General features: G+C 41.8%; 2 protein-coding genes across 8 annotated transcripts in view; one reads left to right on the top strand and one right to left on the bottom strand.

The window, feature by feature from the left end:
- Positions 1-15,573, bottom strand: part of CACNA2D4 (calcium voltage-gated channel auxiliary subunit alpha2delta 4) — a 197,073-nt gene that overhangs the window by 64,292 nt on the left and 117,208 nt on the right. The window lies entirely within an intron of this gene.
- The window catches only part of LRTM2 (leucine rich repeats and transmembrane domains 2), a 34,424-nt gene that overhangs the window by 13,652 nt on the left and 5,199 nt on the right, over positions 1-15,573 (top strand). Inside the window, exons 3-5 of one of the 4 annotated variants that reach the window (XM_048499817.1) lie at positions 4,016-4,172; positions 8,169-8,318; positions 12,020-12,610. In XM_048499817.1, the coding sequence (XP_048355774.1) occupies positions 8,252-8,318; positions 12,020-12,610 (658 nt within the window). In that variant the 5' untranslated portion in view covers positions 4,016-4,172; positions 8,169-8,251. Of the gene's footprint in view, positions 1-4,015; positions 4,173-4,708; positions 4,980-8,168; positions 8,319-12,019; positions 12,611-15,573 lie in introns of those variants that run through there. The other 3 variants (XM_048499814.1, XM_048499815.1, XM_048499818.1) reach the window with 3 other exon arrangements.

Below are 15,573 nucleotides of genomic sequence, written 5' to 3'. Positions count from 1 at the left end.
ATCCCAATGAAGCCCTTCCCTTCTCCAAACCCCATCCTTCTCAGGCTCTCCCCCAAAAATCTCCAGGTATTTCTTAATGCAAAGCTGGCAACCCTAAAATAGCCTACAACAACAATAACAACAACGACAACAACCCAGCCTATAGTGTTTCCAGACATGGGACACATCTTCAAACCTAGCTTGCAAAACGGAGCCCACTTTTAATCAGTATACTTTTTTTACTCCTCCACCCTTTCTCTCTGTCCATCCTTGTCCTTTCCTCACTTCCCTCCCCCTTCCTCCAAAAGATGGTGCTGCTGATTAAATGCAAATCATAACTCACTAGCTGAAGAGTGGTGTCTAAACAAATAGATAAACAAGCACCGTCTTGAGGAAAAATATCTTAAGGAAAAATCGTCTCGAGGAAAAATATCTCAGCGAGGGGTTCACTTGGGCTCATTCCGCACATACAGAATAATGCACTTTCAAACTGCTTTCAGTGCTCTTTGAAGCTGTGCGGAATAGCAAACTCCACTTGCAAACAGTTGTGAAAGTGGTTTGAAAACGCAATATATTGCGTGTGCGGAAGGGGCCTTGGTTTCTTAACAACTTAAGAACACATATAGGGTTTTTAGTGACTTTGCCAGCTCAGTCCACCTGCACAAAGATGGCAAAAAGGAGTTCCATTTCTTTCTTTCTTTAAATAAATCAAACAGTAGTTGCAGGAGATTGCAATCAGCAGCAATGAGAGGGTGAATGGGGAAAAGGTGCACAGCCTTTGCTCAGTGGCCATTTTTCCTCTCAGGCCTGTCCCTCTCCAGATGCCTTTTCACACCAAGAGGAAAAGCAGCTTTGAGAAGAGGCATGCATAGTAAGAGTGTCAGCCTAGTTTCTGGGAGACCCAGGTTCGAATCCCCACTGACCTCATGCCAGTTATGCACTGTCAGTCTAACCTAGCTTACAGGGTTGCTGTGGGGATAAAACAGAGGGAAAAGAATGATGTAAACTGCTTTGAGACCCCATTGGAGAGAAAGCCAGAATTTAAAGTTAAATAACGAAATAAATAAAATATATAGTGTCTGGTTTGGCCCACAGTTGTGGGTTGGCTGTCATAGAGGCTGTAGAGGTGCAGATGAGTTATAGTCTTCTTGTACCTTTTTCCCTTTCTTTTGTGAGGAATGCATCCCAAATGTCTGGTTTCTCCCTAAAGCATCAGAACATATTATAAAGCCACTAACTTTGCGCTGCTGTGCCCAGTGCCTAATCTGTCAGCACTAAATCATCACACCACTGAACTCCCCCGTCCCCTCATGAACAGAGCTAGAGTTATAATACAGAGATTGCAAGCAAGTACCCAAATATTTCAGAAGGCAGCCTTGTTGGTCTGCAGTAGAATGATCGGAGACAAGTAGGACCTTACCGCCCAAGAGGAGTTTTAGCGTAGAAAACTTTCAAAAGACAACTAGGAGATAATCTCTACAAAGCACTCTTTATTCCTTGCCTCACTGTTATATTCTTGATAAAAGACTAAACTCAGCTCTAAAAACACTGGTGTGTGTGTGTGTGTGTTTATGATCTTATGCATTCCAAGTGATATTATTATCAGTACGTGCTCCAGCTCTTATGAGCAGCACTGTTCTAACAGAATCTTCTCCACTCCTTGGGCAATGCACCTTCCAGCTGTTATCCTGGAGGCTGATGTAATGCAAGATCTGAACATAGGACTCTGTCCTCCTGTCTGAGGGTCCCTTTACATCATCGGGACCCACCGTTCCCCCCTCCTCCTTGTTAGGAGGGATTTTTTAAGTAAGGGTTTTCGTGGGACGCCGATTTAATGTAGTAATCGCTGTTTTAAATTAGTATTTTAGAGTTTATGGGGCTAGAGTTCTTAATGTTAGGTTTTAAAAACCTGAACAAACTGTTCAGGAAAGACACAGCTTCAGAAGGAATGCTCTTGCAAATCACCTTCAACTTTTAAAAAGAAACAAACAAAAAGGTGGTCTTTCTCCAAAGTCAGTAATTAGACTGGAATCCATCAGCAAAATAATTGTTCAAATCAGAGGCAAAGACCCAACTGTCTGCCAAACTTTTCCTCTTAAAAATATAATATACACGCATACACCGTGTGCGAAACATTTCCTTTTGAAGAATACAGCACACACTTGTCAACAAAAGAGGTTTTTCATATCTGTACATAAATATGTGAATGATTTGAAATGCTCATGAATACATCTACTTGGCTGGATATAATGTGAGCCAATAAGTCTTCCACGTTTTAATATTATATTTTATCACATAGCTATTAAATATGGGGGGGGGGGGAACCCTGTATCGATGAATGTAATCTAGGAAAATCATGTGTTGGACAATTGTCCATTGGCAGTAAAATACTAATCATGATTGCTCAGAAATAAATCTCTGTTGTTCTATAGAATGTCCCATCTACTAACCACAATTAGAACTGCAACTATCACAGAAAAAAAACTACTGAACTTGACAGAAATTGCTTCACAGTAAATATATTTAGGATTAGGGTGTAATTGACACAAAGTCTAAATGACCCACAGAACTATTTCTTACCAATCCCATCAGAAAAGCAAGTCCACCACCACAGTCCCCACACCAAACAGCCTAGGTGAAGTTTTTTCAATGTTCTAATCCCATCCAATTCCATAGGAATTGCACGTGTAATTGCTCAAAAGCAAATCCCTTTGATTTCAAGGGACTGTAGACTATGACTGTCGCCTTATGTTGCACTTAACTTTCCCTTACAGTCTCTGCCTGTTCAGGGACATCTCTGCCTGTTCAGGGACATGTGACTACATGTATAAATGTATCTGCACTGTAATGATTAACTTACAAGCTCAACCATTTGAGATGGCAGTATAGGTTAGGGCTTTAAAGCTACAATCTGCCCTGTGCTGGGGTGTTTAGTTCATGCTGCTGTATGATTAGCCTTGATTGCATCAGAATTTAACACTCAATCTAGACACTCAATTCCCATTCAGGTGCACTGGGTCAGAGATCCCTCAGTGCATGCCCTGAGTGTTTTGTTCTAAATGCTCACATTGATGAAGGCAGAGGAATGTTACTTGGAGGATACAGAGCTTTAATTTTTTTCCTAAAAAAAATTAGCCTTTAATCCTTACACATAAAGCAGGTATTCAACAGATGCAGCTCAGATGGAGCTTTGCCATGCATCTCTACTCCAGAAAAAAAAATGTAACTGTTTAATTTCTGCTTATCATGCAGCTATTGACAACACAGTCATTCTAGTTATTTGGACAGAAATAACCAGAATAATGAAAGATAACAGTTTTGCTTTTATCAGCTCCATTTTGATGAGGCTTCTAAAAGATGTTGGTAAAATAAAAACAGGAGGAATAGATCTTTAACTTTTCAACAGTTGTAAAAATATTCACTGAACAATTTTGGAACCAAAATGCTTTTCCAGATATGAAAACATGACTCTGTAAAGCTCTGGATATCTTTGAATGATTTATATTGCTTATCTGATCAAACCGAGAGATGGTAGAATTCTAGTTAGATGGAGTAAAAAGATGAAATTCACTTGTTCTGTTCTGCAACACATGTATTAAAAGATGGTCACCATAACTCCGGATGCATGTTTTTAGCAGTACAACAGTAATTATGAGTGATAACCGAAACCGATGATGGATGTAAGAATCAATTAATTGTGATAGCTTAATACTGTAATTCAATTTATTGCTAATTGTGCATAACATGTTCCTGATAAGCCGTTACATTGGAATGAATCTTGATCACATTTTTTAAAGGCTTGGATTCCCTCTCAGAAAAAAAGTGGAAATCCCAAGAAGCATAATTAGCACAAAACTGCCAAACAGACAGATGCTGGGAGTCAAACCTTGTAACCAGTAAAGATCATAGACACACTATTTGTGTGTTGAGGGAAGGGCCAATGTAATTTTGTCATAACTCATAAAGGAAATGCACTTCGCACTTGCTCAAAAGCCACCATTACCCCCCTTTTTTCTTCTTCTTCTTCACATTTCAGAGTTGTAGAATGGCACTGAAAACAGATTTTGGGATTGACCTCAGGAGTGCCTGAATTGAGCCTTGCCCAGGGCTTAATCTGAGCTGGGATTTACCAGGACTCAACATTGCATCCTGTTCTTAAAGCAAAGGCACCAGCCCAGCATATGTGAAATAAGGTACTACCTTGGAACATGTGCCAAGTGCCTTTCCCTTTCCACGGGTTCCTATGTATATTTATATCAAACTGATTTCTCTATGTTTGACTGAGCCACTTAGCGTGAGAGCTGCTGAAATTGTGTTTGAGGGTGTGTATTATGGTCCATTCACACGTGCAGATTATATTATAATAATGAAGCGATGAACCTACATGTGTGAACCAGCCCTAAGTAACAGTTTGAACATGGCTATGATTAAGGCTCTGGTTTAGTAGCTTGCATGACATCCAATCAGACTCGCAGCCCAGCACCTCCCTTTAGGGAAATGTAGAAATTTAATTCTGAAAAACAACCCACTAGCTGTGCCTTGAATAAAGTTCTCAGCACAGGCAGATACAGGAGGAAGCCTTCAATCGTCTTTTGAACACTGCTCTCCCTTTGCTTGCACTGGAGCTGGGCGATCAAGAGCATCAGAGCCGTCAATAATAACCTAGGCAAAGCCAGGCTGAGTAATGGGGGGTGGGAATGAGGAGAGCGAGAGTGAGGCAGAGAGTGGCAGGCAGTTCCTAATACCTCAGGGAAAGACAGGATCATTCTACAACAGGATTTGAAACTGATCAACTCTCTAGCCCAGCCATCCAGAGCAGTCGGCTAAGTCTCTGTGGTTGTCAGCTTAATTCTGCCGCTGGTTCCTGTGGGGTAGGGGAGTTAAATAGGACACAGACTGACAGAGGAGCAAGCCTGTTTGCTGGGAGTAAAGGAGCAGAGAGAGAGAGAGAAGAAGGTAGAATTGGCTACAGCTCAGGTGCGGAAGCAGAGTCTTGCCAGGTAAGCGTTCCTGCGTCGCCTTGATGAAGAGGAGGAGAGGAAAGGGGGCTCTTTTCAAGGGTGCTTTGGGGACTGAGCTACGCCGTGGCAGGCACAAGGGGCTGAGATGCTTTTAGCACAAGGAGAGATTCCGACTCAGTTTCATTTTGGGAAGATGGGGTGTGTGTGGTGTGGGCGCATCTGTGTGCTAAGGGTGATCTTTTGTCCACGTTCTTAATATTTTCACCTCGGCATCCTCGTGCCAGATTATCCCTCCCCAGCTTTCGCAAACCGCACCAAATCCTCTCGCCCTCTGTGCTGTGTGAATGTAAGAGTCTTTGGGAGGATTTGATTGCCCCCTCGAAACAAATGAGCGAGGGGAGGTAAGAACAGGAGGAGGAGAGGAAAGTGACGGACACGGACCCGAGCTCCGAGCATATCAGACACATCTAAAAATAAAGCCAAAAGGGAGACATAGCATCTTCCAGGAGCAGGCAGGGGAAGGATGGGGAAAGGGGGGGGGGGAGGAGAGAGAGAGAGAGAGTGGGAAAAGTCTGAGTCTAGTGGGAACTGGGCTAAACCAGAGGTGGGTGGGTTGCAAACCTGCCCCCCATGAGCCTGAAACAACAGGAGGAGGAGCTGTGAAAGAGGCTACTCAGAAACAATGACCCCTCCCTCTCATTCCTTTCCTGCTTCTGGTAGCTGAAGGGCAGGGAAAGGACCTGTTGTCATGGAGGCTTATCAGCAGAGGGCTGCTGATATTCTTGGGGGAGGGGGGGGTTGTCTAATTAAAATGCTTACCCTCCCTCCTTTATTTAAATGTTAAGTCCTGCGATACTCTCCCTGAATACCTTGCTTCTAGGCTTTTCAGCTGCTGTATATTTAAAGTCCCCATAGCCCCATGTTGCAGAGGGGCATCCCTGGGATAGGCATTATATTCCTTCGGACACCAGAAGGGATGAGGGCAGATGGGAGCTTGGCAGCACAAGCAACCCCAAGTCTGTCCCTGGGAGCATGTTTCCACACATTTTCTTAATTTCTCCCAGGGGCTTTAAAGCCCTGGTGTCAGCACATCTGGTTCCTCCTGCAACCCATGCACTGCTGATGTGGCATCACAGCTGACCAAGGGGAATCAGCAGGTCAAGGGGCACAGTCTGGGCCCAGAACTTGGATCTTGTGTTGAATGCCAATGTGCTCTGAACGCCTGGGAAATCTGAAAGGCTGCTTCCAACATGTGCATGTGTTGCTGGCTTTCCCTACCCTTGATTACTGTATCCTTGGAGACGGGCAGCTGATTGTGTGAACTGGCTCCACAAGAAGGATTTGTTCCAAAGTGACATTAGACTTCCTTCCGTTCACACATGTGAGTCATCACTTATATATCGCATCACCAACCGACGAACATGCAAGTATGAGCCAGCCCCAAGAGTTCCCCTGAGCACCAGGATGGCTCATTTTTACTAGTGAGTCTGTATGAGCATTTGGGATCAACTAGCAGGGCATTCAGCTCAGAAGGGTTAGATTCTGAGCTGGCTTTAGCCTGGCTGGGACTTCAAATGGTGGGTGCCATCTGGACAGAAAAAGGGCACCAAAGATCCTGCATAATATATCTGACTCTTCAAGATCCTGTGTAATCGTGGATTGTGGGGCCTGGGAACAAGGCAGCATTTGCAGTGGGTGGAGAATACCTCAGTAGCAATCGTTTCTGATTAACTAATCCAGCATACAACACACCAGCTCCACTCAAAAATTAACACATTCACCAAATAAATAGTAATAGGGAAGATTCAGATGCTTCCCATTAGGCTTTCCCCTTGCCTGAGTTGGATGATTGTCAACACTCTTCCAGTGTACATCACAAAGTAAAAAAAGTGCAACTTCCCTTCCCTAAGTGTTCATTTAGTTGTAGACAGTTTGCACATCTTCCCTCAAAGTTGCATTTCTATTTTCTCAATGCTCAAAACCAAAATACCTTGTATCTCAGAAAACCCAACACTTCAGGTAGGAAAATCATGGCTATTGCAATTGCTGTTATGTCATGGGTGTGTGTGTGTGCGTGTGTGTGTGTGCGTGCGTGCGTGCATGCGTGCGTGTGTGTGTGTGAAGTGTTTTCAAGTCATAGCCAACTTATAACAACCCCTGGTGCGGTTTTCAAGTCAAGTTATTAAGCAGAGGGGGTTTGCCACAGCCTTCCTCTGTGCAGTCTTCCTTGAATTTTACAGACACATACTAATTATTATTGTGGTATGTTCAATACCACTTGAAACCCACCTATGCGCCCACAATACCTATCCTTATTTTATTTGTTTAGGCTATGCACTCTCCTACTTGGTAGTTTGTGTTCCTTAATTGTGTAAGGAATATTTGGTTTTGTCATGTCCATAAATTGGAAGGGCTGATGTTAACCTTTTTGCTGGCCCTCCAGCCATCTCCATGATCTGCCTGACTCCATCTTTTTAAAAAAATCATTTTTATTGGTTTTTCTACAATGACAACAAAACTAACATAGAAGGGGAAAAACAAAGGTGATCCAGTCACCCTAGTCTACTTACATGACAAGGGTTTGTACTACATAAACCCCATAGATCACATATAACTAATTGACTTGCTGCCCATACCCTGCTGTCAATCTTATCCATAACATTTTTCATTGTTTTTAAACCTCAAGCCCAACAGAGGTTCATCTTTCTTTTTAAACCAGTGGTTCTCAACCTAGGGGTCGGGACCCCTTTGGGGGGTCAAACGACCCTTTCACAGGGGTCACCTAAGACTCTCTGCATCAGTGTTCTCCATCTGTTGGGGGTCATCACAACATGAGGAACTGTATTAAAGGGTTGTGGCATTAGGAAGGTTGAGAACCACTGTCTTAAACCTTTTATAATCTGCCTGACTCCATCTGGATGTCCTCCTTCACCACCCACTGAGAAGCATTTCAAATAGAGTGTTGGACCTGTGCACTTCAAGAAGCCTTCTTAGAGTAACTGATGTGACCATTCTAGGAAGTCTCCATGTAGTATACAAACTACATGAAGACATTCCCTGCCCCCTTCAAATTCTGTGCAGGCAGTTTTTTAAAAAAGCTTTAAAAATTTACCTCACCTCCTAATAAGATACCTCCCTGGATTGGGCCAGTTAATTTCACTGAAGTATATATATATATATATATATTTAGAGAGTCAACAGCCATTATTTGCTGTTTTTGTCTTCCAGATTAGCCAGAGTGTTAAGCTTGCAACAACGTGCGCCAGCCTGGCTGGCAGGCACAAGATACCGTGGGAAAATCAGTCACCATCATGTTGTCTCTGAGTGGAGGCTACTGGTGGAGAAATACACTTTCTGCAAGATGGAGAGAAGCTAGCCGTAAGTACTGCCCACCTGAGAGATTATTAATTATATCAGAAGTCAGCCTCTGCAACCTAAATAATGGTAAAGAAATCAAAATGTTTCCATTCTAAAAGTTAGGATTCCTTTGTGGCTTTCAGATTTGGGGACATGCAACAGGACAAGAAGTATAGTGATGGAAGGAGAGGATATAGTGTTTACTATGTTCCAGTGGGTTGAAAGTAACAAAAGATCAGCCATCTGGGTGGTTTTAATGGCAGAGGGACACAAAACAAACATAGGAAGCAAAGTCATTCTTCATAATCAACACTTTTAATAAGAAGATAATTGCATGCTGACACTGGAAAATGCATACTGGAGATTGGTGCAAAGATTAATTCTGCCTTCTTAAAAAATTCTACATCCTCTACTTCATAGATCAGAACAGGCCACACGAAAACCCAGATGCTATGTTAAAGATGATCAGTGTCAACAGTGTATATCCCAAAGACCTCATCTGTTGATCAATCAGTGTCATGTGTTCATCAGACCATTGAATAGTCACATTCCTAAGGACTGGGATTCAAATTAAAACTGGTACTCTACTGTGCTACTGTGCTGTACATTGATGACAGTCACAAGTGTTAAAAATGCCCAAGGGGCAATCACCCACATGATATCTATGTTAAATTAAGGGGTGAATCCCTGAGGCTATTATTTGTGGTGATTCTGGCAGTGTGAAATTGAAGAGGTTGTGGTGTTAAAGACTTTTAAAGTAATCAGTGGCAGTGGTAGAACAAGAGCACGAAGTTAAAATGCATGCATATCAGAACTCCACTGTCCTATTTTCAGCTTCCAAATAAATGTATCTTGCTCTCTTCTCAATGAAGCAAAATCTCTGCTGGAGTATCAGCTCACTTCTCTAAAAAAGTAGAGGCTCCCTAGCAGGAGGAATAAGGGGAAGGTAAATGTACTTCAGTGAACCACCAGACAATCTCTGCAGTACATTATGAAAAGGGCCCCTTTACAGTAATGAGGATACCTGCAGCTAAAGCTGAACAGGGGGTATGGACTCTCACCAAAAAAGCATGACCAGGGGTCAGAATGCAAGATGCAAAGAGAACTTGCTAAGTGAACTGTTTCCTTTCGCCCAGGAACTTTGCCTTTGTTACACAGCCTTGCCTCCTAGATTGCTGTTATCAATTATTTACTCTAAATGCCACCGAGCCGCAGACTAATCTTATATTCCTGGATCATTTTACCAGAGTTCTGAACACCCCCACAAAGTAACATTACCTTTTCTTGACAAAAGAGCATACAGTACGCTGAATATTTCACTTAGACTATTGTTCAGCTTCTCCTATTCATCGGTTGAAAACAAAACTCTCTTGAGCGGCCACAAATAAAATGGCTCTTGAGATTGTATAACTGAAATCCCTACCAAACCACACCATGGACTGACCATTGTTTTTGTACAATTGATAATATTGGAACTGATGCTTTCTGGTAACCTAAGGAATAACACTCTTTTGCTCCCCTGTCCAGCATTAGAATCAGTGTAAATTAAATTCTAATAACATCTTGCACCCATATTCCTGGAGATCATGGTGACATGTTGTTATTAATGGTGGTCTCTTCAGACAGGGGCTAGTTGTAAAGAAGGGATTAATGAAACACACAGAGAAAAGTGTCAGCTATATAACCTTTCCTGACATATTCTCACCTTTCAGCTAAATGTTATCTCGTCATCACGTATAGCACTGTATTATTAATACTGTACTTCTGTCAAGCATCCATAAAACCAGAATCACCTGAGTGACTCATGTCAGCTTCCCTTTTCTCTTGTTCTTCCAAGCACCATCCCACACCCATGCCTTGAGTGGAAACAAATGCCTCTAGTCAGACTGTCTGCTCTGGTGCCAACAGGATCTTCTTTCAGGGTACCCAACATCCACTGCAACATCTGTGCTGACCTCCACTTGGTAGAAAGAGTGGTCTGAGAGTACAGACTTCTCTAATTTTGGTCATGCTACTTGATCCCCAATGTATGTTGGGAGAGCAGTGAGAGCACTAGTCAGCATCTATGCAGAAGGGAATTTACTTAACAAAGAAGGGACAACTTGTCCAGCAAATCAGACTCTATTCAGAACTTTAAATATCTTCACCACTAGCACCACATTATTTCATATAATTTCACCACTCACAACTCAATGCCAAAACTCACTGGAAAATGTGAATCTGATCTCAAAGAACTAAAAAATAATTCACTGGAAAAAAGGGTGGCCACAAGTCAGTGACATTCAATGCCACATTCACATTCAGTGGCTTAGGAATTAACCCCAATTGAAATATTGTGTGCTCAGAAGGTGAAATCAGATTGAAACTCATTTTTTCCCATTGAGATCAATGAATATTTCTTTTAAGAATGTGATCTCTCCTTGTTTACCTTTTAATTAAGATCAAATGGAATTATAGAACTCTAAGAAAGAATACTCCATCACAGGGAACTCATGGAGGGGGGTTATTTTGGGGGGGCCTAGGTACTTCAAAACCTTTGCCTGATATAGTCTATCTTCCCAGGCTTTATTTGTTGACTTTCAAGAAACAATGCTACATTTAATACCAGGCTGTCTTACCTTCATGTTGTCCTTCATCTATTCTATAGTGTTAGTTATTTGGTATATGTTTTTACATTCACTGCTGTGCTTTAATAGCTATAGTTAATTTCACTGCTGATGTTCAGAGGTCTCTCCGATTAGGGACACCATAACCTGCCTAGGTACAATAGACCCCTCTGTATTGAAACAAAACAAAACAGCATTGTAGAGAGAGAAAAACAAAAGATGGAGCAGAAATTAGAGAAATGGTGTACAAGAAGGCCAGAAGGACAAAACCTGGTGTTAAGTATCCTGCCTTGTATTGTCTCCTTGCTTTTATCAAGTTACAAAACCAATGAACCAGGGACCGGTGGCCACTGATTGCATTTTAGGAATCTAAATGCTAAGCAAAATGAATACCCAAAAAGGGCAGCTGGACCCCTCTTTCTCAGGAAATCACACTGCACAGATAATTTGTTCTTCAATGTTTACTAAATGTATCTAATTAAACTTTTCTGAGTGGAAATGGATTATTAAGAAAGAACTGTCTATTCTTGCTTCTCTTCCCGTAATGCTCTGCTTCATTGTGCCTCTGACGGTAAAGCACTCTGGCATCAAGAAGCAAAGCCCTCTGGGATATGCTGACCTTTCTTGTCAACTTCACTATGAGGATGTTTATTCCTTTATTCCTTAGCCCACAAGCTGGTGAAAGGGTAAAACAAAACGTCCACTGTTGAGAATTCCTCTAAAAGTACCAGAAGGTATCTATGGGGATTTCCCTTGACTTCAAAGAAAATCAATTTAGTCCTATTACACCTTTGGGAGTATTTAAAAGAATTAGCACTGGTGTCTCACCACCTTAATCAATGAGGTAAACTATAAATCTAGACCTGCACTACACATCTAAAAACTGAGAGTCTATCTTCCTGGGTTGACAGAAACATAACCTACTGTGCACAAAACCTTAAAAGCTGGGAGACCAGTTTTTATTTTCATTGGACTTGCACTGCTAGTTGTAGGGGAGGGATCCCTAAAATGTTGCAGGTGGTAAGCGTATTGGCACAATACTCACATAAGCATTGTCACCACCCTGAATCTGCTACTGGTGGATTTTAGAATCTGTGTTTCCTTTCTCTTCTACAGTGCTTGCCTGTTGGCTTTCATTTTGTGCAGCTGAGTCTCTCACCATTTGCCCTTCCTCCTGCAAGTGCAACAGTGGCACTCTGGAAGTGGACTGTAGTGGTTTGGGCCTTTCATTCATCCCTGCGGACATTCCTACAAATACCAGGACCTTTCTTTTCCTCAACAACCAACTAAGCACCTTACCAGGACAAGCTTTTTCCAATCTTTCTGCTCTCCGGAGACTGGATCTTTCAAACAACTTCTTGGACCAGCTTCCCGAGAATGCCTTCAGGGACTTAGTGAACCTCACTGAACTACAATTGAGGAACAATAGCATCAGGAGCTTAGACAAAGATCTTCTCCAAAACACTGCTCTTTTGCATCAACTAGACTTATCAATCAATGGCATTGCTCAAATCCCTTCTGGCATCTTCGATGATCTATCCTCTCTCCGCTGGCTCTCCCTCAGGTCAAACCGCCTGCAAAATTTGGACAGGGTGACCTTTGAGCCATTAGTTAGCTTGCAGCAGTTGCAAGTGGGTGACAATCCCTGGGAATGTGACTGCAACCTGAGAGATTTCAAATACTGGATGGAATGGTTCTCTTATCGAGGTAGGTACCTTAGGGGAGAGGGCTTGTATCTCATTACCAAAGGTTATTCATTGCTAAATTTTTGATAGAAAAGGTGGATGGATTTGGCTGACCTAAATTCTAATTCTTGGACATAATTCTATTCTTCTAACTCTCAATTATAATTTGGCTGTGTTATACTACAACGCATAAAGTAGCGTACAATCGGTTGAATGGAAGGGCACTTCCAGTCCAAACTCCTCAACAGTCATTCATCAGCCCCAGAGGAAGAGTGTGAACTCATTGGTCACACATCTGCACAGTGGGAAAATATCACGGAAATATACAGTTGTTATAGTGAAAGAAAAATTCAGGTATTTTCTGAATAAGGGCAATTTTACTGCTGTAGAAGAATAACAAAGTAGGGGAAAGCCAGTGATTATATTATACGGTTATGATTGCTTAAGATTTGAGCATGATTCATACAGTATGCCCAAAGCAAACTTGGGCCTCCACTCAATCACTGGGGATTTCACCATTTTCTTCAACACACTCAGAATATCAGGCTGGAGCCAGAATTGTTATGGTTAAAGGGCATAATTGTGCTCTGAGGAGAGGGGGTAAGATTTCCTGGGGTAAGGTTGGCAAATCTTCATCCCACCTCTGAAGCTGATTGGGTGGAGCCTGATTATATAATGGACAGGAAGCAGTGACGCCATGGGGTGAGACCTGGGAATGTCACACTGAAAAGCAATTGTAATGGCAGTATTTCCACAATCACTGGTTATTGTTCTGCATGATATCTATGAATGTGCAAAGTCACAATCATGCAGCTTTGACAAGATGAGCTATTTATTAGGCTTAAACATTTACTCTGTGCTCAATGTAAGATGCAGTTGAGCTGTTCGTGCCAGATTATTGACTCTCATCACCAATGTATGCATACAATAATAACCACAAACAGGCATGCATATAAATTTTAATCAGATTAGTGCTTTGACAGCCCTGAGATTCCAACATGCTGTGTAGATAATGAGTTCCAAAAGCTTAGATCTCAAGTCATCCTGAGGTGCTGAAAATGAGCACCCAAAACTGAGTCCTGGAGTCTAAGCTTGCGTTCTAGCAATCTTGGGTCAGGGGCATCATAGGTCAATTTGAAACATGGGAATTTTATGTTGTTGAATTTTAATTGTTTAATTTATTGATGTTCACCTCTCTGCGCCCATTAGATGAGGAAAGCAGTTTATAAATTGAATTAATGGTCATCATAATCATCTGTGCTTAAATGAGTAAAATAAGGGATTCCAGAGTTACATCTGCCTGTAAATCACCTCCCACACCCTAATTCCATGTTGATATATGTGTGTGTTTATTATGCAATTAATAGAAAACACTCTGCGCATGGACAGAATTTTTGTAGTCATATTATGTTTGTAGCAATATTATTCCTGATTTAAATTTATTTAGAACCTTGTTTTTCTGCAGTCAGAGTGGTAAAGGTTTAGATTGTCTGGATATTATGCCCCCTTTTAGCCTTCTGCAGTGAAATACTTGTAAATGGTTTTGGAGTTTAAACCTTCCTGTGCACGATCCCTAATCAATTTAGCCCTAGTCCAAGATTGTGGGAGAGATGAGGACATGAGTTTGATAGTTAACTGTCAAATAAAAGACATTCAGCACAAGCTCAGAGACGTCCACTCTTTCACATTAACAAACTGCAGCAAGCTGAATGAAACTAGGCATGCATTTTTCCACTCCTTTATACGCTCCTACGGACCCAACTACTTCTGAGGTAAATTCCCTACTGCAAATAGAGGACAGTATAACCTCACTTCAGTTTCCTCCCCAGTAGTCTCACATGTCATTGTGCATACTAAAGAGGACAGAAACAAACAAGAGATAAGCTTAAGGCCGAGAGAGAAAAGTTATGGAACAGAGATGAGAATGAATTTGGTCAGGAAGGGGTTAATTGACTCAGCTTCCACTATCTTACAGCTTCCCCCTCTCATTCTTTCCTAGGCAAAACCACTGGCACATTTCCCCTTATACCTAAACAATGCAATGGGACCAATACTTTTTTTTTTAAAGGAAGTTCTGTTCTCAGAGAAGGGGCGTTGCCCCCATATGCCTCTGGTAGCTTTGAGTCTGCAGGATATTTACCATCGCTTTACCTAATATCTCCTATTTGTAAAACTGTCTCAGCTGCATATATCTCAGTAGTTGCAGGCAATTTGTTCATTAGCAACCTCTGAGTTAATTAATTGGTAATATGCTTTATTATTGTATAAGAAATGTTAAGCATGTGCATCACCAAGTGTTGCTGGGCCACCAGCAGAAATGCGGTAAAACCGGTAATTGCTACAATACTATTTGGTCCAGATTATATTTTCAATGATGTTAATGATCTGTGCTTATATTTCTTCTTATAAGTGGCCTTCTCTGGGCCAAAAACACGTCTGTTAACTCATTTTTAAGTATTGTTAGTGGAAAAATTAGCGGAAATCCCAATCAATTGCAATTTCTGGGACATTCTTATATAGCATTGAAACAACAGATGGACAAAGTGATCTCTTGGAGAAGGAGGATGCAAAGACTCCTGTCTAGCCACAAATAACTCTGGCACCTCTATCCAGTTAGAAGTCCCACCCTATGCCAGCTGCACAGGCAGAATTTCTGTGACCTTGAAAATGTTCATACTACTGGTTGTAAGAGGGCCAGGGAAACAGCAGTAGGAAATCGGCTAAGCTGTCACCCTTGGTCCCGGTCCAATGACATATTTCCCCTAAACAGCTCCCTTCCTAACTTTAGACTGTGTCACGTGTCCCCTTAAGCCCTCAGCTACCTATCCAAATGCCTCCAAGGCTTTCAAATAAATTATACTTTGTTTCTCCATAATCATATGAGCTGGAGAATTAAGTCTGACCCCAGACATCACATCCTTTTGCAAAGATTCAAGGGGGTCTAGTCATTCCAGGAGAACTGTCCCATATTTGGAAACAATAAGG

Source organism: Sphaerodactylus townsendi, linkage group LG06 (genome assembly GCF_021028975.2).
Source record: "Sphaerodactylus townsendi isolate TG3544 linkage group LG06, MPM_Stown_v2.3, whole genome shotgun sequence".
NCBI lineage: Eukaryota > Metazoa > Chordata > Lepidosauria > Squamata > Sphaerodactylidae > Sphaerodactylus > Sphaerodactylus townsendi.
This window is presented reverse-complemented; position numbering and strand designations above follow the sequence as displayed.